Raw genomic sequence first — 26,588 nt, forward strand, 5'->3', positions numbered from 1 at the left:
TAGAGGTACCCCTTTGTGATACTTGGTTAAAACATATGTTATGCAATGATAATCCATGTAAATCCAAGCTAATTAGGACAAGGTGCGGGCACTATTGGTAATCTATGCATGAGGCTTGCAACTTGTAGGATATCTTATACATAACACATATGCTTTATTACTACCGTTGACAAAATTGTTTCTTGTTTTCAAAATAAAAGCTCTAGCACAAATATAGTAATCCATGCTTCCCTCTGTGAAGGGCCATTCTTTTACTTTTATATTGAGTCAGTTTACCTACTTTCTTTCTATCTTAGAAGCAAACACTTGTGTCAACTGTGCATTGATTCTTACATACTTTCTTATTGCACTTATTATTCTACTTTGTGTTGACAATTATCCATGAGATAGTAACATGTTGAAGTTGAAAGCAACCGCTGAAACTTATATCTTTCTTTGTGTTGCTCCAATGCCTTTACTTTGAATCTATTGCTTTATGAGTTAACTCTTATGCAAGACTTATTGATGCTTGTCTTGAAAGTACTATTCATGAAAAGTCTTTGCTATATGATTCAGTTCTTTAATCATTTTCTTTACCATTGCTTTGAATCACTTCATTCATCTCATATGCTTTACAATAGTATGATCAAGATTATGTTGGTAGCATATCACTTCAAAAATTATTCTTTTATCGTTTACCTACTCGAGGACGAGTAGGAACTAAGCTTGGGGATGCTCATACGTCTCCAACGTATCTATAATTTCTGATGTTTCATGCTTATTTTATGACAATACCTACATGTTTTGTTCACACTTTATGATGATTCTATGCGTTTTCTGGAACTAACCTATTGACGAGATGCCGAAGTGCTAGTTGCTATTTTCTGCTGTTTTTGGTTTCAGAAATCCTAGTAAGGAAATATTCTCGGAATTGGACGAAATCAACGCCCAGAACCTTATTTTTCTCGGAAGCTTCCAGAGAGCCAGAGTGGGACCAGAGGGGAGCCCTGGGGGCCCACACATGGTGGCGGCGTGGCCTAGGGGGGGGCGCCCCCTACTGTGAGGGGGCCCCGTGGCCTCTCCGACTCCGACTCTTCGCCTATTTAAGCCGTCCTGACCTAAAACTTCGACACGGATTGACGAAACACCAGAAAACCTTCCAGAGCCGCCGCCATCGCGAAACTCCAATTCGGGGGACAGAAGTCTCTGTTCCGGCACCCTGCCGGGACGGAGAATTGCCCCCGGAAGGCATCTCCACCGCCATCTCCACCGCCATCGCTGTCTCCATGATGAGGAGGGAGTAATTCTCCCCCGAGGCTGAGGGCTCTACCGTAGCTATGTGGTTCATATCTCTCTTTGTGATCTAGTTGAATATCATCTATGTGCTACTCTAGTGATGTTATTAAAGTAGTCTATTCCTCCTCCATGATGTAATGTTGACAGTGTGTGCATCATGTAGTACTTGGTATAAGCTATGATTGTGATCTCTTGTAGATTATGAAGTTAACTATTACTATGATAGTATTGATGTGATATATTCCTTCTTTCATAGTCTGTCGGTGACGGTGTGCATGCTATGTTAGTACTCGGTATAATTGCGTTGGTCTATCATGCACTCTAAGGTTACTTAAATATGAACATCAAATGTTGTGGAGCTTGTTAACTCCGGCATTGAGGTGCTCTTGTAGCCCTACACAATTAATGGTGTTCATCATCCAACAAGAGAGTGTAGAGTGGTTTTATTATGTGATCATTGTTGAGAGTGTCCACTAGTGAAAGTAGGATCCCTAGGCCTTGTTTCCACACATCGAATCTCCGTTTATTTACTGTTCTGTTGCATGTTTACTCACTGCCATATTTATTTCAGATTGCTATTACCACTCATATTCATCCATACCACTTGTATTTCACTATCTCTTCGCCAAACTAGTGCAACTATACATCTGACAAGTGTATTAGCTGTGTTGGGGACACAAGAGACTTCTTGTATCGTGATTGCAGGTTGCTTGAGAGGGATATCTTTGACCTCTTACTCCCTGAGTTCGATAAACCTTGGGTGATTCACTTAAGCGAAAACTTGCTGCTGTTCTACAAACCTCTGCTCTTGGAGGCCCAACACTGTCTACAGGAAAAGAAGCGTGAGTAGACATCAGGCATCTCCAACGCGGCGACCCATCCCGCGCCCGCACGTCCGGATGGGTCGAACCGGACAAAAACCCGGCCCAACGCGCGGACCCATCCCAAAAATGGATGGCCGCGCCGTCCGGGACGACCCAAACCCGGCCCAAATCTGGGACGAGTTTGCGTGGCCGCGGACGCCGATGGCTGGCCGCTCGCGTCCGCCCCTTGTCCGCCCCTGGCCCACGTGTCATAGGGAGAAAGGTTTTTTCTTCATTAAAAATGTAGCCATTACATTTTTTAATCTACTACTACTACACTAATACGTACGGGGCCGGCGGCCTCGCCGGCGACTCGCCGCCGGGGCCGTGGATTTCACTCGACGCGGGCTGCCTGTACGCGTGAGGATTCCACTCCAGGTTACCAGCTGGGTGGCTCGGCGGTGGCCCTCTTCCGGCGTTCCTCTGCGGTCGCCCTCCTCCTTTCCGTCCTCACGCCTAGGGCGCGCTCGTGCTCCGCCTCCTGCGGCGGCACCATTCGCTTCCCGCACAGCTCCAGCTCCTACAGGGCGGCGCGTTCCACAACGGTTCGTGCCTGGAGGCGGATGCGGCTGGCCGCCAGTGCCTCGTGGTTCTCGTTCCGACGGTGCATGCGCTCTTGTCGGCCGCGCTCCACCGACGCAGCAGCTTCCCGTGTGCGTCGCTCGGGCGAGGGGAGCTGGATGAAGTGGCGGGATGCTCGCATAGCGAGGAGCTGGTTCTTCTGGCCGAGGAGGTCGCCTAATCGGCGGCGGCCGGCCTGCGCAGGTGGCCTCGTGCTCCTTCGTCACGCGCGTGAGATCGGCGAGACGCTCCTCGATGGCGGCATTGATGTTCGCCAGCGCGAGGTCCTCCGCGTCGACGGGCTCCTCCTCCGCGGCCTCGTACCAACTATCCGCGGTCTCGTGCCAGCCAGCCGCGGGCGCCTCCACTATCTCCGCGTCCTCTTCCTTCTTCGCCGCCCCCTCGGCAGCGACGCGGAGCGCCTCATCGTCGGAGACCCAACGCGCGTCCGTCCGCTCCTTCTCCTCCGTCTGCGGGAACCTGGCCCGGGCGGCGAGGGAGAGCTTGGCCCATGTGACCTGCAGGGTGTGCGGCATGGCGAGGGCGCCGAAGAAGGAAGAGGGGGAGAGGACAACAAAGCGGGTGTGAGGTCTGCGAGGCCGCCACCGTCTTTTATAGCAGGCGACCTTGGGCGGGAAACTTGGGCGCGAGCGTCCATGGCCTTTTCGCGCGCGGGAATTTTCCCGCACGTTCTCCCGCCCGCCATTGCTGTCCCGTTGAGGCCTGCCATGGCGCATCGCCGTGCAAGGAAAACGAACCACATGGCGGCCGTTTGGGTCGCCGCGTTGGGCGCAGCGTGCGACCCAAACGGACACGCGGATGCAGGCCGCTGTCCGGTGTCCGCGCGGCCACCCAAACGCAAAAGACGAACGGTGCAGCTCGTCTGTTTGAATCGCTGGGTTGGAGATGCGCTAAGGCCACCGAAATCATAGCGAACCAGCAGTGTTGCTGGCAAGAGAACGGAACCCTGCATGGTTTTTCCGGCCCGCCTCCGGATCTCCTCCTCCTGAAGCAGTACATCCGTCGATCTTGAATTAGTACAAAACGGAATCTGGTTTAAAACAAACCAAAGGAATCTGGCACTCAGATCGATCGCGATAACACAGCAGTTAAATAATCCCAGATTTGAACAATTCAGACCTTTTCTATTGGTAAGTAGATCCGGTTTGTCTTTTGTCTTAGGAAGACGGGCAGATTCAAATCTGAAGACTAGAGACGACAGTAACCACGTGAGCGCATTTCATGACGGAAAACTGACTTCAGGCTTGAACGAACGGACGAGGAGTTGATGGAAGCTTGCAACAGTGGCACGGCGCGCCATCTCGAGCTAATCCTCGATTAGACGGCCGATCCTTCCAAGACGGCACCCTCGTGCCACTGTGAGCTGATAGCTGAATCTCTGGATCCAGTTCGTCCATCAGTCTCTACCCGCGTGGGCCACGGCCGAGACGACACCTGCATCGGTGGAGACATCTGCAAGGGGACACCTCCGGCCCGGGCATCAGGGGCCAGCACGAGTTCAGCTCGAGGTGTCCAGGACCGCTCTGGATTATGTGGCTCTCTTTGAAACAAGACTGCATCTTAATAAGAAATGTTTGCTCGCGATTTTCTGCGGCTAGGAAATGTGTCGCCAGGTCTCAAGTGAGAAAGGGTGTGAAAATGGATCCATAGCCAAAACAAGTGTAGTGCTTCGCTGGCCTTATTAGAGCATGTCTAACATGCCCCGTATAATCCGCCCACCCCGTAAAATTCCGGCGGGATACGGGGCAGGCACGATTTGGGGCGTCTAGCAGGCCCCGTATTCGGGCCGGCCCGTTTCGGCGGAATACGGGGCCCAGGAAATCGGCCCCGTCACCCCGTACTTATGCGGGCGCGAGGTGCGAGTGAGGGTTAACCCCTCACTCGCAACCCTAGCTCCGCCGTGCGCCGCCGCCTCCGTACTTAGCTCCGGCGAGCAATTCCTCACTCCCCGCGCCGCATTCCACCCCGGATCCGGCATGGACGCCCGCCGCCGCGATGCGCCTCGCGGGACAACGTGGAGGATGCGTGGCGGCGCCAATGCAAGAGATCCGCCGCCGGGAGCCGGCGTGCGGCGGCTGCAGTACGCCGGCGCCACGTACGTCCCGCCGAAGCTCGTTGACTTCGCGGCGGGCGGCGGCGCCGGCACAGCGAGGATCCGCCGATGAAGCCGATGAGCGGGCCCAAGTTTGACGAGTGGCGCGCCGGCCGGGAGCGCCGCCGGCCGGGCGAAGGAGGCTTGGAGCAGCCGGGAGCACCGGCGGCTGGAGGAGCTCCGCTCGCCGGCGAGGAGGAGGAGACCCCGACTTGTTGAAGGCGCTACGACGGTTCCTCAAGGACGACGCCAAGAGGAAGAGGGCGGAGGAGGAAGAGGTGGCGGCGGCCATCGCCGCCGCGAAGGAGGCGGAGTTGCGGGAGGCGGAGGCGGAGGCGGACTCGTACCTAGTCGACCTCCCCGAGTAGGATCGCGCATTCTGGATGTAGAAGCGTTGATTCGTATGTATGATCCGTAGTATGATCAATGAAGATGAACTTCCCGGGGTTTTTATTTTTGAAAATACGGGGAGAAATACGGGGTCAGCTAGACGGAATGGCTCTTCTGTTAGCAGTTTTTCGATACGGGGCGAAATGCGAGCGTTATACGGGGCAGCGAAATACGGGGCATGTTAGACATGCTCTTAGTTACCACAGTACCACTTACCAGTTTGGAGCTGAATCAGCTTCTATTTTTTCCTTGTTAGGACATGTATAATGGTAGGCAAGGCATGTCTATTTTTTCTTCTCTTAGCCCTCCACCTCATTTGGACAAGGCAATAGCTATAACGTGTACAATGCATTATTTTTTATTATCGTTCCTTACAATTAACAATTAATGAGAGTTAATTCAATTTTGCTTGAAAATCATGTTGCTAAGAAAAAACATGTAATACAATGGTGAAACTCGCCTTCTCTTATTTTCTAAGCCTTCTCTTTCACTATCCTATATCCTCCAACTGAGCAAAAATCTCATGTGCCATATCTAAGAGAAGACTAACGTCTCCCCCGTTGTACATACCCTATCCTAGAGGCATTGCAGGTAGGACAGAAAATCGCACCCGCGTGTATCAAAGCGGCTTTCTATTCAATACGGTCCAGTTGGGTGTTCGGTGCTCTTGGGCGTTCCTGACCCATAGGGCATGTTGCGGGCGCACCGAACACAATCCAAACCTTTCATAGATTGAACTGAACCGCCGATCAACTTTATTAATGGTGAGGAGGTTTCCTACGCGGAGGCATGCGAGACTTCTCGTCGCCGACACACCTTCTCCACGCGGCGGCGGCGTCAATGTACACCATCGCTCCTTCCTGCCATTTCTCCCTCGCTTCTCGCCTCTGTTTCATGCGATCATGTCCATGTACAAAAGCTTGGCCACCACACGAAGAGCCACATAGTTTCTCGCCAAACCCCTTCTCGCCTCCCTCACATGTAGCAATGCATCCATCCTACCCACCACCTACGCTATGTTGGGCCAAAATATCCCACTGCTGAAGCCAACTCATTCGACGAGGAGCCTCTACGGGAGGCGATGAAGGAGGAGGAGGAGCAGTGAGAGGACATGTTGGAGCACATACTTCATGGCCATCGAGTGGCAGAGGATCCTGAAGATCAATGCTCAACGACTCGCTGAGACCGACACATGCAAGGCCCAGTGGGTCGCCCTGACCGAGGAGTCCCATGAAGAGCGTGCAGCACTGAAAGCTCAGGGCGCAGGGAAGCGGCGCCAACACCAATGGCGTTGGCGTACCAGAATATGGTCGAATGCAAGGGGGAGTGATGTACATGGCCAACATCGCCCAACGGGATGCGAATAGGAAGGTTCAGGCGTATGCGAACGGGTAGGCCCGAGAGGCAAGCACAGGCCATGAAGGCATGGAAGGACAGCGAGGCTGGCCGCTCGCCTCACGCCCCACCGACGAGTAGATTTAGGTTCATTTTTAAATTTAGTCGAATTTCATTCAACTACGTAATATATAACGAAATTTGAAGGAAATTTTAATTTATGTTTGAATTCCACAATTCCTACTAGGCGTTACTGGAAAGAGGCCTCCTTCAGACACGGCAACATGCATCGACACTCTCATTCAACCGATCCGATGTTTTTACCGAACCGTGTTTAGGGATGCGCGGTTTATGATGCTCTAAATAACGTTGTGGCTCGTGGATGTAGTAACGATGGGATACAGAAGATCATCGCTCCAGACCTCAGGTGGACGAGTTAAAAGCCAGCCAGCGTTGCTAAATAGAGGTGAGGTCCAACGAAGGGTAGTGAGCATCCGGTGTTCACTCCACCTACACAAAACGAAACGCTCGTGAGCGGAACGGCCGGGACACGTGCACCGATTTTTTTTTTGTATTCCATAATTTTCTTTGAAACAAGCTTTTGTATTCTGTAATCACAGCTCCTGCAAATTTAGGGATTTGAACTGAATAGAAAATTTTGAAACATAGTGCAAAGAGTCCATCTTTTTCTATAGATTGCAATCTCATTGATTAAACAGTCCATGATAAAAAAAACTAATACTACCTCCGTTTCAAGGAATAAGGCGCACGCGTATTTCAAGACGAACTTTGACCATAAAAATTGAGCAACAAAATCTTGATTATATTATATGTATATAGTATCGTTGGATTCGTATTGAAAAGAACTTTTTAATAATATTAATTTCATACAAATAATCTTTATCTATTTGAAGTTATTCTTGGTCAAACAAAAAGCTCGTAAAACGAGGGCGCCTTATTCCTTGAAACGGAGGTAGTATAAGACTCCAATCCCTTCAAAATTCTTGAAACTCTTGTAAATCAAGGAATCTTTTTTTAAACATGGCCAAAAAATCATTTAATTTGTAGTATAATCCATCGGGCATAGCCTTACGTCAAACAAAAACGTTAGGGTTGGACTATTTTCAAAATAAAAACATTTTACACGTGCAAGTGTATAACCGTAACCCGTGAACAGCAAATGTTTTATTCTCCCCGCAGGTAAAAAAAATAATCTTGTTCAAATTTGATCCATCTCTTGTGCCATGTAAACCTAACAAAAAACGAGGCGATCCCCTGGGCCTCCCTCCACACCAAAACAAATCTCCTTCCTCTTCCTCTTCCTCCCCCTCTCCTTCCCTTCCACCGTTCCTCCTCCGCCGGCGCCGCACCCTCGAATTCCGCCATGCCGAAGGGCGCCAAGAAGCGCGCGAAGCTCAAGAAGAAGCAGCAGGGGGCCACCCTGCCGGCTCCGACGGCGGCGCCCACGCCAACAACAACAAGGAGGAAGCAATAACTCGAGCCACGGCGACGCCGCCAGCGATGGCAACCACCTACCAATCCCACTTAACATTCCGCACGGTACGTATGGCATCTACCCCTCCTCCCCCTTCTTTAAGCCGGCGCAGATCTGCGCCAAGCCGCTTTCTTGGGGAGGCAAGAATCCCCTTTTGCGCTTGCGGCGAGGGTGGCATTCGCATGCCGTCCGCTGGCGTCGGCCACCCCTCCTCCCCCACCTTCCCACCGGCCGCTTTATGAGCTGGTCGCCTTTTTCTTGCCCTATAATATGATGGATGTGTGTGTGTGTTTCTGATTCTGTGTTTTGTGGGCGCAGTGGACGCGAGCGAGGATTCGATGGAGAGCTCCGAGGAGATGGTGACGCCGAGGGCTGGCGCGGACGAGGAGGAGAAGAAGGGGGCCGCGTCGGAGGTCCCGGTCGAGGTTGTTGAGGCGGACGTCACGGCCGAGGAGGTCATGGTTGATGCGTTGCCGCCTGAAGCCGCTGAGCGGGAGCAAGAGGGTAAGGGGGATTTGGGGGCGGAGGCGCATGCCGTGGTGCAGGAACCGGAGCCAGAGGCGAAGAGCGAGGAGGTAGTGGTCCAAGAGACGGCCAAGGTGCATCCGGCGCATGAACCAGAGACGACGGCCGAGGAGGTGGTGGTCAGGGAGACGGCCACGGCATCTGTGGTGCAGAAACCTGAGGCAAAGGGTGAGGTGTCACGGTCTCGTGAGGCAGATGGTGCACAGACTACAGAGGTACAAACCGTTTCTGCTTGCTTACCACCCATCCCCCACGTTTTGAAGCTGTGATGTCTCATTTGGTCGGTTAAATTTGTTGCAGGTGGCGCGAGGACCTGCGGTGGCTGTGGCTGCTGCGCAGCATCGGGCAAAATGGTGGGATTGCTGTGGAGTCTTTGATGCCGTTGCTGGTTCAGAGAGATAGATGGAGGTGAGATGGTTCTGCGTTTTATGGTTTGTTTGATAATGTTTTGTTGAATGAGAGTCACACTGAATATATTGTTTATTACGAAATCTGCAAATTTTCTACGAAGTGTAAGATTGTGTATGGTTAACACAATCTTGGTATTCTGCACATAGCTTAACATCTGGAATCTTTACTAGTAGAACAATTGGATGCAACTGGAAAATTTGATCGTTTTCTTAGGAAATTATATGAGTGCTACTCACTCAGTATACGAACATCAAACAAAGGTTTTGTTGTTTGACTTTATCTTTCCGTCTTAAAGTATTACAACTGCCAACACCTTTGTTGGCAGCATGTTAATTACATGCTAGAGTTGAAGACATATTTGACTGAACTACAGGACAGTGATGCCAACAAATTGTCAACGTCGCCTTTTTCATGTGCCCCTTAATCTTTCAAATTCATCTTATGGCTGCTCGATTACTAATAGAGTTGCTTTTGTACCTATTTCTTCAATTATGGAGAGTATAAGAGAGCATCATGTTGCCTCAGTGCTCCCCCCTTTTTTTTTTACCAAGAATTATCTGTACAAAAATATAGAAGCATAATATGTATGGAGGTGTCATATCATGATAGATATCGTACATGTACTGAGCGTGTTCTTAAATCAAAATTTTAGCACATAAGATACCAATGAGTCATTTGATGAATTGTGATACTAAACCTTCAGAAATTTGATCATTTGCATTTATAAGACCCCGGGCTGCACGTTGAATCATAAACACTGTACCTTCTACGCCAATAGTCATTTATTTGGCAGAGCATATGTTAGAAGTTTGATAAGCTTAACATTTGCTATAGTTGTTTCAAGAGCAGTGTCTTTGCAGTACTTGTACACTACCTAGAATTGGACGCTTATGCTGTATGGTGCAGCATTTGAACAATATTATGTTTGAACCGTTTGTGAGAAGTGAGAACACACTATTTATTTATCGTCATTGCAAATGGTATGCAAAATTATGCCCTAAAATTCCATATCATTGGGGAATTTCATGTTATTTACACCAAAGTGATTTCCCAATTTAATATATTTTATTTATTTTTTCCTGTTATGTGGTAAAATATGTGGTAAAACAATTTTATGTGAATGCCTAATACTTGCACTGTAATACTCTTTTGCCAGTAAAGTATGGTGTCCAAGAATGTTGGCAGATTTACCTAGACTTGATTTAACAGTGTGGCCAGATTGCTTGCGTAGTCAGTGATGTGAGCGAAGTTGCTGCCATGGCTAAATGAAAAGTACTAGGAGACAACTTTCGTGCTATCTTGAAGAAAATGATACTGTGCTACATGAGGAATACTAGGAGACACCTTTTTTGCGATATTTTCTGAGCTCTTATTAAACAGGTAGCTCTAAAGTTGACAAGGATTAACATAAAACTCAGTTATCTAGGACAGTTGGCACCTGGCACCTGCAGTCTATCTATGATACATTCTCTGCATTTACTCTTGTTTGGTATCACTGCAAATATGGATAAATTCACCATTCTGTCGACGGAGACTTAGATAGCAATACCTTGCTAAATAATTACAGTGAACGTTGGACATGGAATGTGAATCTTGGTTGATTTTGCATGTCTTATGTTTGTTTTTTCAGTCATTTAAGTTGTATTTTGGTAATAACCTTAAAAGTATCCTTATTGTGTTCAGGTACATGATTGGAACTTGAAAGTAAGAAGACAGAAGATGCAAAGTTGTGCAAAGCTGATGGGTAAATGTAACTAGACTCGTTGAGTGGTCACACAAATGGTGAAGTTGAAGGATTTTGCATGACATCGAGCTGATGTTTCTCTCCGCCTGTGTTTCCGTGTCTTGCTGTGCAAAGTTACACCGTATTGGTTGTGGTTAATATTCCTGGGCGTAGTATTGTGAATACTGCCCCTTGTCCAGTATCTTCTAGGTTCTCCTGTCCTTGTAGCATATGAGTTCAAGTGGGTCAACAGTGAAAATTTTGCTCTTTATTTTTTTATACTTATTATTTTGGGAGGTGTCATCTGATATGTCCCTTTTCATGTCTGTGTCACAATTGAAGATGTTCATTGTCGTGGGTTTTAGTAGTTCGTAGCATATCAGACTGCTCATTGCGTGAAATAAAAAAAATCCTGATATGTGTGGGTTATGCTCTTTATGTTGGTCGTCCAGCATACAATTCAACATGCTGGGACCTTATTAATTTACTTGTGAACTGGCTGTCTGAGAGGCAGGGTGCGGTGATGAAGCCCAAGTGCTTTCTGTATTTTGTGAAGATGAGGGCTCTGCCTTACCCTGCTCGCCACAGTTTTTTTTTTCTGGCAGTACAGCCCCATAGCTTGCTTTTCGTGGTGTTCGCTTACAATGTGAAGGGATAACTCTTAACGTGCCTGTGATGTTGCATGTTGAAGGAAAATGATCTACAGTACTGTTGTTGACTATGCCATTTTCGATTTTGAGCTGGCTGTGCCCTGTGTTATTATCCTTCGAGAGTAGACTTTTTGTTAGATCATCGAATATTTGTTGGTAGACTATAAAAGATGAACTGTGGCAAGGATTACTCCAGTTTGAGAAGCGGCTGCCCAAAAGATGTTGCAAGCAGCCTACGTTTTGTGAAACTGCCGACTTGTCCAAAGGATTGCATAACGTTTCCATTTCTCTGTGCCGTATTTTGCGTGGTCATTTCAAGAAGTGACATGGTGCGGCGCGTGCCAGCCTCAAACGCGCCGTTAGAGCATCTCAAACAGGTGCGCTAAAAGCCCCGCACGGCAAAAAAACCGCTGGTTTGCCGCGCGCGGACGCTGCCGCGCTGCTCCAGCGGAGGCGGGAAATTGGCGCGCGCGCTAAAACTTTTGCCGCCCGCGCGCTTTCGCGCTATCCCGCGCGGGAAATCTGCCGCGCGCGCTATATAGACGACACGCGCGAAGCGTCCAACTGACACTCCTCCCACGCGTCTTCCTCTCGCGCCTCTCTCTCTCCCCGCCGCTCTCCCTCCCGCGCCGCTCCGCCTCCGGCCGTCCGCCTCCACGCGAAGATGCCGCCGCGCCGCCGCCCATCCTCCGGCTACCACGGCGTCCGCGCGCGGCCGAGCGGCCGTTTCGACGCGGAGATCCGCGGCGAGGAGCGCATCCGCCTCGGCACCTTCGACACGGCGCACGAGGCGGCGCGGGCCTACGACGCCGTCGCGTGGCGTCTCGGCCGCTCCCGGCGGTCAATGAATTTTCACGACGTCTACACGCGGGAGCAGGCGGAGATGCTCGCGCCGCCGCCGCCCGTCATCACGCAGGAGCAGCGTCGCCGGCAACGGGAGTTGGAGCAGCGCCTCCTCATCGCGGAGCGCGACGAGGCGCTGCGCCTCGAGTGGGCGCGCCGCTTCCCGGAAGACGTCGCCGCCACGGAGGCCTTCTACGAGCAGAAGAAGGAGGAGAAGGCGGCGCTCAAGGCGAAGAAGAAGGCGAGCCGCGAGAAGCGGCGCGCCGAGTCCGCCGCGAGGAAGGCGGCGAGGGCCGAGAAGGCGGCGAGGAAGGAGGAGGAAAAGAAGAACGGCGCAGGGCCGTCGACGATCGTTCTGTCCTCCTCCTCCTCCTTCGAGTGGACGTCGACGCTGGTGTCGGAGACGACTCCGAGCTCCCACTCGTCGGACTTCGATTGGGACTCCTCCGAGTAGCTAGATTTTCATTTTCGACTTCTATGTCGCGCTGTATCGTTGAACTTTTTAATTATATTCGTATTTCGATCAAATTTTCATCGTTCGTTTGATTAATTTTGAAAAAAACGGTCCAAACGCGCTGCAAAATACAGCCTCCGGCGGAGGTGCTTTTTTCCCGCACCAACGCGCGCTGCAAAATACAGCCTCCGGCGGGGAAAAAATCGTTATCACGCGCGCCAGCGGTTTGCAGCGCGCCGAAACGGAGGTTTAGCGCGTCGCGTTTTTGCGCACCTGTTGGAGATGCTCTTAATAGTCATCCGTTTTGCAGAGGTGTTCGTGGCCGTCCAAGCTACTGGCCGGAGACTGCTGGGTCAAATAGCACGAGCAAGCGGTGGCCGTCCAGCCTCTTCGTTTTCGGCCACAAGTTTGTGCAACGACTTGGCTGATTTGTGTTCATGACGGGGATCCGCTATACGACATATCAACTACCTGGACGCCAGGAAAGATGCTTCCCAGCCGACCGCAGAAAACGATCCTACATGTAGCTGGCAAAATCAATTTTCTCGTAACGCAAGTACTCGAATTACATGTAGCTGGCACGAGTAATGAATTTGCCTGTGTGTCTGCGTCAGTAATGAGCTAGTCGCCAAAAAACCGATTAATGCCAGCTCGAATTACACCCATGCGTTTCACGAAAATGACAGACAAGTTTTTTTTGGTAGACGAGTTAGTGGAGATGCATGCTCGCAGTCTCCCGTTCCGCAGGTGGGAAGAAGAGGAGAGGGGCATCCCCAGCGCCAGGCTCTGAGTGATTCAACCTTAAATTTGATCTTGTGGCTGTGGAGTTTGCGTCTCTTACTGACTAGTCCCGTCGGCTATAAGAACCATAGAGTTTCAGCATAAGAAGGCACGCTTGGAAAAAGGGAAGATACAACGAGGCTTTCATCCAACTCAAACAAAAGGAGGCTTTCATGGATTCCCTCTCCCTCTATGAGATCTCCTGCTTCGCGGCTGGTTTTGCAGGTAATGATCTTCATCCTTCACACTCCCTAGTTCCAAGCACCCAATGGTTTCAATGAATAATCTCCTGAGAATTTGGCCATCTTTTTGTCAACCATTTCAGGCAACCTTTTCGCCTTCGCTCTGTTCCTGTCACCTGTGTAAGCAACCATATACCCGCTGTTTCTTTCTTTGTTTTATTTGTCTGATCATCCTGGAGAGAGGTTTCTGATGGATTGTGTTCCTGCTTTCCAGACCGACCTTCAAGAGGATCATGAAAGCCAAATCGACGGAGCAGTTCGATGGGCTCCCCTACCTGCTGTCCCTACTCAACTGCTTCATCTGCCTGTGGTATGGCCTCCCCTGGGTCTCCGACGGCAGGCTCCTTGTCGCCACCGTCAACGGCACCGGAGCAGCGTTCCAGCTCGCCTACATTTCCCTCTTCTTCATCTACGCCGACAGCAGGAAGACAAGGGTAATTTTCCCCCCCACCCTGAACCCATTTCATTTTCATCAAAGAAAGAGGGAGACACCTTCAGACTGTAGACTCTGGCAACTTCCTGGTATACTGAAACCTGTTATCAATTTCCTTCACAGCTTAAGATCACAGGGCTCCTTGTGCTCATGGTTTGCGGGTTTGCGCTTGTCGCGTTCTCCAGTCTCACTTGCTTCGATCAGCGGATGCGGCAGCGGTTCGTTGGCGTCGTGAGCATGGTGTCGCTCATCTCCATGTTTGCTTCCCCACTAGCTGTTATGGTATGCCTTCAAACTAAACTGGGCTAAATTTCTCTTATCTCATTTCTTTACGCAACAACAGGTTAACATAGAAATGTTCTAACATATGTCTCCATCCTTGGTTCTTCAGGGCGTGGTGATTCGGACGGAGTGCGTCGAGTTCATGCCCTTCTACCTGTCCCTCTCTACGCTGCTGATGAGCGCCTCTTTCGCGATATATGGGTTTCTGCTGCGTGATTTCTTCATCTATGTGAGCAGCTGACCCCATTTCAAATTGCACTTGAGTTGTTTATCTGAATGCATGTGCTGACAATTAGACTTCTGCCCGTCTGAACTTTCAGTTACCTAACGGGCTTGGAGTTGTCCTGGGAGCAACGCAGCTGGGACTGTACGCTTACTACAGCAGGAAATGGAGATGCAAGGACTCATCTGCGCCGTTGCTTGGCTGATCAAAAGTTCAAAACTCAAGTGACCAATCATTGGTCTTGGCTAGGTTAGGAAGAGTGGGTGGGGCTTCTGTAGGAGAGTAATGCATCACCTGTTTTACCTAGTTGGTGCTGATTCTGTTTGTACAGCTTTGCTGGCTTATGACTCTGTCCATATGTTGTTTTCTTGGAAAGAATACAAAAGGGGAAATATTTGAACTGATTCCGCCTTTTTTCCTAAGCACTTCGTTGCAATTATTTTTTTGTTATCCTGCTATACACCAGATCCCTTATCAATTTTTTTTATAGATTAAAGGCCCTTCCACGCAGTTTCATTTCTACAATGTCAACTACTACCTCCATCTAAATATAGATGTCTCATTTTTCTCTAGATATGGATGTATATAGATGCATTTTAGTTAGAGATACATTTTTACCTAGATAATGTTAAGACAACTATTTTTAAACGGAGGGAGTAGTTATTTTTTTGCTGTGTTTGCCCATGCTCACAACCCTCACATGAGGCCATCACTTAGGGCATGTACAATGTGATGATTCAGCCATCTACAAGGGGTAGTTATAGGTGATTTTGGTGATGTGAAGGAAAAAAATAAGGCAAGAGAGGGAGGCTGAGACAACATTTTTGTTATTGTATGAAGGGTGTCTGTAATTTATACTCACATATAGCTATGGCTAAAAATAGACAACTTACAAACATACTATTATATGCATTGTCCGTATTATTGTCTATATATGACATGGAGTAGTACTACACACACCATGTGTCTAAACCAATGTACTTACACCTCAAGCAAAGCCACTCCACGTGTAAATGCACGGGTTTTGACCACCAACATGAAACACTTGAGATTAGCAACATCAAACAAACGCCTTTGCCTTTTATTCCAAGGCACCGATTTCCTCCCGAGCGTGTCACATCTGCACATCTTGTGTTGCAAGTTTCTCTCATATCTTCACTTTGATTTTAGCGCGAGCCTCCAGAGTTCTAGGAACGACTATCTTCATCGCAATCCTCCTCTTCTTTAGTGCCAGCCGATCCGGGGCACCTTTGATGCCTTCTTCTACAGCTCCTCGCACCATCTCCCAATCGTCGGCCGCCATCTCTCCTTGCACAACGACATCCATCTCCTGAGAAGCCTCGCCGTCCTCTTCCAAATGACCTGAAATCTAGTCCACGTTAGACGTCGAAAATGTAGTTCATTTCTCATCTTCCACCGATTCTAAATGACAATAGTTGAAAATGGGTTTAGATAGAAGGACCTACTAGCTATTGGAGATGTTTTTTTCAAGTTCCGTGGGCGTCAAACTAGCCTGGATAATATCTATAACCATCTGAAGAATTGTAGAGTAAGATGGGTTCATGTCATGAGGGGCAAAAGGCTTGAGGATATGTGCTAGATGGAGGAGACATAAACAAAATCGTGATGGACAATGATGTGTACTTGTTCCACATCAAGATTGGATCAATTAGCACTTCCTTTAGTTCATTCACTTCGTGGAGCAATCATGACCAAGATCTGACTAACTTCTTGCTTGCAAGATAACCTAAGGGCTGCTGATTCCATCAACAAGCCAATAAAAAACTATGGCTATATGAAGATCATCTTTCGCTAGTCGTGTTCCTGCAGTGCCCATCTCTCCAACTGTGATCCACCATGCTCGCAGCCACCTCATGGAGCACAAGGCAAAGGGCACCAAGTATCTTGCGATGAACAAAGAGAATATGATGAGCTGGTTTGCGGCCTTCTTGAAGACGCATTAGTTGTGAGTAACCAGCTCGCATGTGGTGGTGGCGGTAGTGATGATGATCACGATGATGATGTATATTTTAGGAGTAGCTAGGCTTGATGAAAATTGATACTAGGTATGTATACTTTGAGAGGTGGTATATATTAACCCATTGGTTGATGAATTTGTGTTGCACCACGAGTAATTATTTGTGAACTTGTCGTGCAACACTATTATCCACTGATACTACTATATTAGTCCTAATGATTGTATGCTATATATTAGCCATTGCCTGAACTGCAATTCTGTCGAACACATTGTATGCAGTGTTCTCTTTGCTTGGTAAGCTCACCACATGGCTGTTAGGGAAACTGCATGTAACCAAACGACGAGCGATTAGCCAAAACGTAAATTGTGGTCAACCAAACAGGGCCATGGGTTCTGCTATGATGTGTAAAATGAATTGTTGCCAACTAAACTAGTTACACGAATTTAAGATCGCATTACCCCGCAAAGCTTCACTAGTGCTGAGTTACCCATGCACGAAAAAGGGTACAAGCAACCAAACTTGCCCGTAATGAATTTTCAGAACCTGGTGGTGCTTGTTCTCAAGATCGTAGTCGTGTACCTATTCATGATTCAAGGATGGAAGTATTGTAACTTTTTTATTTTAACATGGAATGGGCCCTCAAAGGACCCCGAATATCCTGCATTAATCTTGGACGGTTACAACAGTATACATACATGGCCTTAAAATTAAAGATAAAAATTACAACATAGTCCTAATCTTTAGCACATAGGAACCTGGGGACACTAGTAGAAATGTGACGAGCCCTAGAAGTCTTCCACCATGATTGGAGCTCCACAACCGGCCACTCTCCCTGCCGCCGGGGATCAAACCACTCTCCACGATGTTGCTCCTTGAAGAGGCCTCCTAGTTGGAGGTTGAACAGATGCCAAGAAAGGCATTTGGAGAGGCCACATGCATGGCCACAGATCATGGCAGCAACTTGTGGCTACCGTGTATTCATCTCCATCTTGCAGCTTCACTCTTCCCCGACCTTCTCCAAATCCGTAGATCACCACTCCGTCCAACTCCCTCTCCTCGTCGCCACGGGCGGCCAGAAGGAGAAGCATCGCAGCAAAACCGCAAAAGGAAAGAAGGCAAAAACCAACATCTTTATTGAACCGGATTTGGCCTGATCCGGCGCTGAGCGGAGTCCTCCATGAACCACCGCGAGCTCGAAGCCGCCAAACTCCGCCGGCGGCGCTGGAACCCGGCTGGAGCTGCCAGAAAACCGGCATGACGCCGAAGCCTAACACACAAGAACTACTCCTAGGAAGCCTACACCTACTATATACAGATTACAGAGGGGATTCCGGCGCCTCCTCCTAGCCACCTCCATGGCTCCATCCGGCCTCGGCGTTGAGGGAAGCATCGGGGTGAGCCAGCAAATGGGAGACGACTCTCAAGGTTGCAGTTGAGAGAGAGAGGACGAGGGGGAAAGTGGCCCGGCTCCCCGATTCTCAAGTGGACAGATTCCCTCAGACTAGCTCCTATAGGAATTATTGTAACGTACATTAGACTTACGCCATACTTATCTTAAATCGGGATCCAGTTCTAGAACTTTAGTACTCCCTCCGTCTAAAAAAAAGCAAGCAGCTCAATTTTTTTTAGATACAGATGTAATCTAGAAAAAATTAAGCAGTTTTTTTTGGATAGAGGGAATACGAAATTTAAAAAACATCCTAAGTTTTGGAAAATAAATGTGGCATTCTCCTTTTTTTAGCTTGTCAAATAGCGAAAATTCAATTCGGCTCCTACGTGCCTATGCTCCCTCTACCTAAAAATTAGATTTTGAAATATCGAAAAATTCTGACAAAAAATTCTACATGTACATCTTCGCAAAATACGTGTGTCCGTCAAGTTTCGCGAGGAACCAATATTTTTGTGTTATGTGTAAAAAAGAGAAAATTTATATTTTAAAAGCCTTATTTTTAGCATTGAATTTTATCTTTTTTACACACGTCACACGACAAATCGATTTTTCATGAAACAACTTGCTGGGCACATAGCACGTAAAGATGTAGATAAGAAATTTTCGTTTCAATTTTTTTTACAATTTTTCAAAATGTATGTAACATGCATTTCAAAATAAAGGGAGCATATACTCCTATGTGGCAAAACACCACTCCCGGCAAATAGCCATATTATTTGATGAAAACTTACATGGATACGTTTCTAAATATTTATGCGTTTGAGTTCCTTCTAAAACTTTGGTACAAAATACTGTATAGGAATATCTTTTGGTAAGATGTAAAATAAATTATCCGCCAAAATAGATATACGGAGTACTCGTTCCCACCGATTCATGCCAGCGCGAATTACATCCATACGATTCAAGAAAATGACAGGAATCTGGATTCTGGAGTAGTAGACAATTTTTTTTGGTGGACGGGTGAGTGGAGATGCATGCTTGCAGTCTCCCGTTCCGCAGGTGGGAAGACGAGTAGAGGGGCATCCCCAGCGCCAGGCTCTGAGTGATTCAACCGTAAATTTGATCTTGTGGCTGTGGGGTTTGCGTCTCTTACTGACACGTCCCGTCGTCTATAAGAACCGGAGAGTTTCAGCACAAGAAGGCAGACTTGGAAAAAGGGAAGATACAAGGAGGCTTTCATCCAACTCAAATTTCATCCAACTCAAAAAAAAGGAGGCTTTCATGGATTCCCTCTCCTTGTATGAGATCTCCTGCTTCGCGGCAGGTTTTGCAGGTAATGATCTTCATCCTTCACACTCCCTAGTTCCAAGCACCCAGTGGTTTCAATGAATAATCTCCTGAGAATTTGGCCATCTTTTTGTCAACCATTTCAGGCAACCTTTTCGCCTTCGCTCTGTTCCTGTCACCTGTGTAAGCAACCATATACCCGCTGTTTCCTTCTTTGTTTTATTGGTCTGATCATCCTGGAGAGAGGTTTCTGATGGATTGTGTTCCTGCTTTCCAGACCGACCTTCAAGAGGATCATGAAAGCCAAATCGACGGAGCAGTTCGATGGGCTCCCCTACATGCTGTCCCTACTCAACTGCTTCATCTGCCTGTGGTATGGCCTCCCCTGGGTCTCCGACGGCAGGCTCCTTGTCGCCACCGTCAACGGCACCGGAGCAGCGTTCCAGCTCGCCTACATTTCCCTCTTCTTCATATACGCCGACAGCAGGAAGACAAGGGTAATTTTTCCCCCCATCCTGAACCCATTTCATTTTCATCAAAGAAACAGGGAGACACCTTCAGACTGTAGACTCTGACAACTTCCTGGTATACTGAAACCTGTTATCAATTTCCTTCACAGCTTAAGATCACAGGGCTCCTTGTGCTCCTGGTTTGCGGGTTTGCGCTTGTCGCGTTCTCCAGTCTCACTTGCTTCGATCAGCGGATGCGGCAGCAGTTCGTTGGCGTCGTGAGCATGGTGTCTCTCATCTCCATGTTTGCTTCCCCACTAGCCGTTATGGTATGCCTTCAAAGTTCAAACTAAACTGGGCTCCTGATAAATTTCTCTTATCTCATTGTTTTAAGCAACAACAGGGTATCATAAAACTGTTCTAACATATGTCTCCATCCTTGGTTGTTCAGGGGGTGGTGATTCGGACCGAGTGTGTGGAGTTCATGCCCTTCTACCTGTCCCTCTCTACACTTCTGATGAGCGCCTCTTTCGCGATTTATGGGTTTCTGCTGCGTGATTTCTTCATCTATGTGAGCACCCCAACCATTTCAATTTGCACTGTCTTGAATCGATGTATATTTATCTGAATGCATGTGCTGACAATTAGACTTGTGTGCGTCTGAACTTTCAGTTGCCTAACGGGCTTGGAGTTGTCCTGGGAGCAACACAGCTGGGACTCTACGCTTACTACAGCAGGAAATGGAGATGCAAGGATTCATCTGCGCCTTTGCTTGGGTGATCAGAAGTTCAAGCGACTGATCATCGGTTTTGGCTAGGTTAGAAAGAGTGGCTGGGCTTCTGTCGGAGAGTACTGCATCACCTGTTTTACCTAGTTGGTGCTGATTCTGTTTGTACAGTTTTGCTGGCTTATCACTCTGTTCATATGTTGTTATCTTGGAAAGAATACAAAGGGTAAATGTTTCATTTGATTCCACCTTTGTTCCTAATCACCTCACTGCAATTATTTTCTGTTATCCTGCCTTACATCAGATCCATTATCTAGTTTCCATCAGCACTTACACACAAGACTGTTGTGTTTTACTTCCCTTCGGTGCCTCGCCTTTGTGGCCGAAGTCATGTTTCTTGGATTATTTACAAGCGGTATTCAAGCTCTTATTTTTGCAACATTAGGTACTCATTTAGTGCACTACCCCCAAAACAATTGTTCTTCCGGAATGCAATTGTCAGACCTAAGCTAGTATGTACTAGAAAAGCACCCCCAGCATTTTATTTCCGAAATTGGGGTATCTCCCCAGCCTCTGCATCAATCAGTGGCGGAGCAAGAGCAGAGCGGACCTGGTGCAAACATGGTGCTACAGAAGATAAAAATGTTGGTTCCAGGGTACACACCATGGTGAAATTCTGTGTTGTTAGACAAAGAGGAGTAAATTTTTCGGGTGTCCTATGCACCCCACCTTAGGGTACGTTGTTAAAGACTAAGACGAAGCCATCATGCATGTTACAGTCTTACAGGTCGTCGGTCTTGGGGTAGCCCTGCTGGGGTGGCCATATAGGCTGGAAGTGGCGCATCAGCAGCTCAAAGGCCGCGTCAAACGCCTCTTCCCAGCTGCGGACGTCGGCGGCACTGTTCACCGGCATCTTCCGGATGGCACTGAACACCGGCGCGAGGGGCGCGAGCTCGCGTTTCATAAACATCGCCAACCGTCTGACCGTCTGGGCGTCGGCAGCTGCCGCCGATACGGGGTTGGAGAATGTACGGACGGCCTCCGCCATGGTCTCCCGCCGCTGCTGCAGGTCGCCGTTCTCGTCGATGGCATAGGCGACTGCTCCACCGTGCTCGCCGTTTCCGGCAGCGACGATAGCGAGCGTGAGGAGGAAGAGGCTGAACTTGGCCATGGCGAGTATGATATATGTGGGTGTATGTCTTGGACAAGGAAAGGAAAGTATATAGGGTGCTGTGGCAGTGTGGCACACCGATAGCATTGCACAACCACCGCTTGATGCTAGTTAGTTGGACAAATGCATATCTACCGTGCTTGGCCCTATAGGGATCCGCCCCTGTGAGCAATGTTGATGTTGTAGCTTTGTAGGGATTGCAGAAAAATGAGACCTGGAATTCTTAAAGCCAGGTCTAATCAAAATATAGTTATTTTGATCATGTTATCTGAATCGTAAATGTAAATGAAGCAACAAGCGTGTATAGCTCTTTTAGTTTACATAAATGCATCCACATTTATGTACCTTTATTTTGTTTTAGCAAATGCATGTATTGTTGTTAACACACCTATATTAAAAAAAGGAAAAAAATGCCGCCGTGCACAGCTTAAATAGTTGTGCAGAAAACGTTTGGTTTACCAACAATTATTATTTTTTACTTCCATTCCCGCAAAATGGTTAAAATTTTCAGATAGGCATTGACACAAATACCAGAGCTAATATGCGGAAATATGATTCACAATTTTACTAAAAAAGGGGACCAATGGCAATTTATGTCACAATTAAAATGCAACTTATAACAAATAGTGACTTCTTCTCAAGACTAGAGGTTTGAAGAAAGCTCTCACCATCGGATTTGTTGTCGGTGAGCCCATGATGGTGAGGTCAGTACGTGCTATAATACAATGTTAGTAATTTGTCATATAATTTGCATGTGTTGCAAACTAGTACGTGTTTTGCTGCAAAGACACGACCATGATGCTGCAATGTATCTAATATCTGCTGCAAATGTTTGCATTCATGCTGCAGATATTCTTGTTTGAGTGCTACAAGTCGTTGCCTTCCTGCATACTTATGGTATTTTTTGTTGGGGATATGCTACTTTAATTACGAAGATTATTCTTCATCTGCTCTTTACACATCAAAGGGAAATCTCATACGAATGTAAACAAAATCAAGAGTGAGGTATATTCTACAATGGACGAACGGTCTAGATCTCACATCTCAGTGAGATCCAACAACATGGCGGGAGTAGCTGATCCGGGCACCACTCCACCTAGTAGAGGCCTAGCGGGAGTGGAGTTTTGGCTCCCGGGTTCAAATGCACATGTAATCTGGACCGTTGTATTCCACCTGGAGATTGAAGACTAAGGCATTAATAAATGAGCTATGCACTCTAGTAAAGGGGGAATACATAAATACATTGCGGCTGTCGAGTACAGTTCCGTAGCAGGTCCCGCAGCAGTAACACGCTCGAAACGGAGGAGAACCATCTGTACCCGCGGTACAACTTGCGGATGGCTTCCTAGACCCATCGGCTCCTGACCGGTTGGAACTCTGCGCATGCGCTGAAACGGGTGGCGGGAGCTGTAGCGGCGGTAGGGACGGGGCCGGAGAGAACATTGTTTTGCCGGCGAAGTGGACACCTCCACGTCCTGTATCCCCCTGGATAAGTACACAACTCATTGACCCGCCGTCTACGCTTGCATGCTGAGCTGCACCAGCACACCTCCTCAACTCCTGTTCTCCATGGCTGCCTCGCAAGTCGCAACAAACACCTCAAACTGTGAAACATCGCCAACATGACAACATCGGCATGCATCTTACCAGCAACGTAGCTGTGCACGAAGGTCGGGTCATGGTCTCCACCTCCCTCTTCCACATCAGCCGGCTCGATCCTGACCTTATTATCATAATATCGTTGCAACAGGCCTTATTAAGCACCTTCCGACCATGACACTAATTATCTACGCAATCGAAAACCAAAAATGTTTAGCAGATCTATACTACCACAGCAGCAGGTGTCATCAAGGTTGTTGCATGCACATACATGATCCATCACGGCCACCTGCGCAACCACGGAATGTGTGCAAAATGCAAGCATGCATGACCCAATTATTTAGAGGTAACAAACTGTACCATCAAATTACCTGGGGATTAGCAAACATAGATTTGGATGTCCTTCCTCCTCGAGTGTCCCGCATGGTTCCGGGACACATCTGTCAGCACGCCGGTGAGCCACAATACCTACGAACCCTTCTGTGTTAAGAGCAACCCTAACACAGCCCATAAATATCGCCGGAACTAAAAACAATTGGCGGATTTACGGGCTCGGGTCGATATCCGCGTAGAGTAGAGTCTGAATCGGCAGCCCGACCTGAAAAACTTTCTCGGGGGCTCGAGAAACTGAGCGTGCAGACCCTATTTATACAAGTCGCGAGGGGAGCTCAGCTCCAAAACCCTACTCCCCTCCGCCGCTTGCCGCCACTCCGCTGTCTGCCGCTTCCACTTCCGACGAGCAATCCGAGCCAAGCCGCCGCCACATCCTCTCTTCCGCGAGCTCCACCGCAGCAGCATGGCTGGCGCCGACAGCTGCGGGAGAGGAGGCAGCCGGATTAGCGGCAGCAACTCACCGCTGCGCCCCCTCGTCTTCCGCTCGGAGGTGGAGCTGCGGAAGTGGAACCGCTCCGAGGGCGCACAGAAGTGGAGCGCGCGGCGTTGGACTAACTAGGGCCTGATGCCGCCGATTTTGGAGACTAATCCGGAGACTACGTCCTTAACGACGAGGAGGAGGCGATGGTGATCCAACAGGTCATCGTCATTTCGGAGGCGGAGGCGCGCACGTGCTTCCGCCGCGAGGAGGCGGACGCCGTCCGGCAGGTGCGCGCGTATGAGGCAGCGCAGAGGGAGGCCGCCGTCCTCCGCGTGAAGAAGGAGGTCGACGACCTTGACGCCGAGTAGGTCGCCGTCGTCAGTCGCCCCGTCCTCCGCCGCGCGTAGAGGTCCCGGGAGGGCCGAATTTCGATCGTCGTTAGGTCGCGCGGCGGCGGAACATCTTATATGTGTTGTCTACTTTGCGATCAACTATGAACTTTCAATTTCAGTTTACCAACTTGTTTGCAATGAACAATTCTCCCGCTAGATTTAACTTTCAAATTTTTGGTTCCAAATACTGGTGATGTTCTGTGCCACCTCCAAATTCGCTCAAAAAAACGTTTTTCGGGAGACTGAACTCGCGCTTTTCAGTTCATGCGTTTACGGGCTCTGTTAGAGATGATCTAAGGCATCTTCAGTGGGATGATCCATCAGTGGCATGTTTGAAATGGTCCGTGCGGGCAGGCGAACAGGCCACACATGCTTCAGCGGGGTGACCAAAATGGACCGACACATCTGGCGTAACCCATCGGTCCACCAAATTTGAGGAGTGGATACGTCTGCGCGAACCAGAGGAACGCCGCCCGCACCCTAGAGCAGGCCGACCAACAGCTCCGCCAACGCGTCATGGCAGTCTCCCGCGAGTGGTTGCCTACCGAGGAGGTTGGGTGGCTCTTCATGGAAGCCTACCGACAGAGGATCTTTGACCTAACGCTCGGACCGTCGCCGAAGAAACCCACCGCGAAGATGAGTAACTCGCCATGATTGTCGAGTTCATCATGAGACGGTGGTTCACGATGATCCAGCGAGCTGCCTCTACTCTGGTCTCACCATCGACCGCCCGTACCGGCCTGGGCACGAGAGCATGCCCCATGCGAAGAACGATGGTGATGCTAGGCCGTCGCCCCCCCCCCCCGACCGACGACAAGTATGGTTATTTGTATTTTAAATTTAGTTGTTTTCCATGCCGCTAGATGGTCCCACCTCCTCCTTAGTACGCGCCGCCAAACACATCACCGCATTACACGCAACCTCCGCAATACGCACCGCAGCAGCCACAGTACATGTCGCAGCCGCTGGAGGTCCCTGCTTGTGCGCATCAGTTGTAGGCACCCTCGTCCTTCGTCGACCTCGTCTCCAACAATGAAGAAGACAGTGGCGCTGCAAACTAGGGTCTAGATTTTTATTTTTTAACTACGTAAATTACGTTCAGTTCAATGAAATTTTTCTATCAAATTTTTGCGTGATTTTCAAACTTCATTTCAAATTGTTTGTCTCCCGGGCCAATAGCCAGCTGGCCGGACATCAACACGTAAACTCTCTTAAGCAGATCATTTATGTGGTCGTTTTGAGTCGGCGCACTGGAAACGCCCTAATAGAGGGCACCACAAAGTACAATCTAGGAGCAGAGAAAGGAAAATGCGATTCCGTGAACAAAAACTGGATCTCTTTTTTCAGAAGTTTTACCTCTGCACCTCCCACGCCAAACAAAGGAGATCACTCCATCTGAGACTACGACGGCTGAGCCAGACGAGTCCCATGCGTGTGCCGTTGTTGGTGACCCTGGTCCAGAACGTCGGTGATAAGTGTGTACCGAGACATTAAACAAAAGGAAAATACTTGGAATCAGCCGACCGATCCGGGGGAGAGATCGGTCGCTCTCGCGTCGCGCACGTCCACCTGCTTTTCCTGTCATCTGCGCTGGGACCCACGCTGCTGGCTTCTCTTCTCTTTCCGGCACATGGGTTGCATCTCGCCCTGGCCTCACTGTTCCCTCGTTTTCTCACATCACTGCAGTACTGCACGTATATGGACATGCACTATACTCACTTTTTGACTATAACCTGGAGCATGTAGTTAAATATAATCTACCTTCTCCACTTTCACATGTTACAAAATACCAACAAGTGCATTGCGCAACTTTGACTACTAGCGGTGCTAATATTATTTTGCACACAGCTTCAGAGATGTTGTATGCGTCCGTTAATTTTGTAACATTTACGTATAAATTTTGTAGTGAGAGATGTCAGAATATTGTTGTAAATCACTATATAACTTGTTGTAAAATTCTTAGCACGAGAAATTGTTAATGTTGTCGACTATTATTGTAAACACCCAATTTTTTATTGGTTTTGTTGTAAATATATTGGTGATTTGTTGTAAAGAAATTGTTGGCATGTGATTTCTTAGTGTTGGAATAATTATTTTTCATCAAAATTGTTGTTGAGTGTTGTTGTAAAAACAATTTTTTTTGTTGGTTTCAATGTCAATTATTGTTGTAAATATACTGGTG

General features: G+C 48.4%; 2 protein-coding genes and 1 pseudogene across 2 annotated transcripts; all 3 read left to right on the plus strand.

Annotated features, from left to right (window-relative positions):
• The first annotated feature begins 7,799 nt into the window (after positions 1 to 7,799).
• Positions 7,800 to 11,120, plus strand: LOC124667362 (annotated as a pseudogene).
• A 2,391-nt stretch (positions 11,121 to 13,511) lies between these two features.
• LOC124661574 (bidirectional sugar transporter SWEET2b-like) lies at positions 13,512 to 15,002 on the plus strand. Its single transcript, XM_047199446.1, has 6 exons — positions 13,512 to 13,643; positions 13,744 to 13,780; positions 13,875 to 14,094; positions 14,217 to 14,375; positions 14,485 to 14,604; positions 14,696 to 15,002. The coding sequence occupies exons 1-6, from the start codon at positions 13,592 to 13,594 to the stop codon at positions 14,801 to 14,803; spliced, it is 696 nt and encodes a 231-aa protein (XP_047055402.1). The 5' UTR covers positions 13,512 to 13,591; the 3' UTR covers positions 14,804 to 15,002.
• Positions 15,003 to 19,248: 4,246 nt separating this feature from the next.
• On the plus strand, positions 19,249 to 20,673 carry LOC124663289 (bidirectional sugar transporter SWEET2b-like). The gene is made up of 5 exons (XM_047201013.1): positions 19,249 to 19,300; positions 19,362 to 19,437; positions 19,532 to 19,751; positions 19,874 to 20,274; positions 20,376 to 20,673. The coding sequence occupies exons 1-4, from the start codon at positions 19,249 to 19,251 to the stop codon at positions 20,054 to 20,056; spliced, it is 531 nt and encodes a 176-aa protein (XP_047056969.1). The 3' UTR covers positions 20,057 to 20,274; positions 20,376 to 20,673.
• Positions 20,674 to 26,588: the final 5,915 nt, after the last annotated feature.

The sequence above is a fragment of the Lolium rigidum genome, chromosome 6 (assembly GCF_022539505.1).
Source record: "Lolium rigidum isolate FL_2022 chromosome 6, APGP_CSIRO_Lrig_0.1, whole genome shotgun sequence".
Classification (NCBI taxonomy): Eukaryota; Viridiplantae; Streptophyta; class Magnoliopsida; order Poales; family Poaceae; genus Lolium; species Lolium rigidum.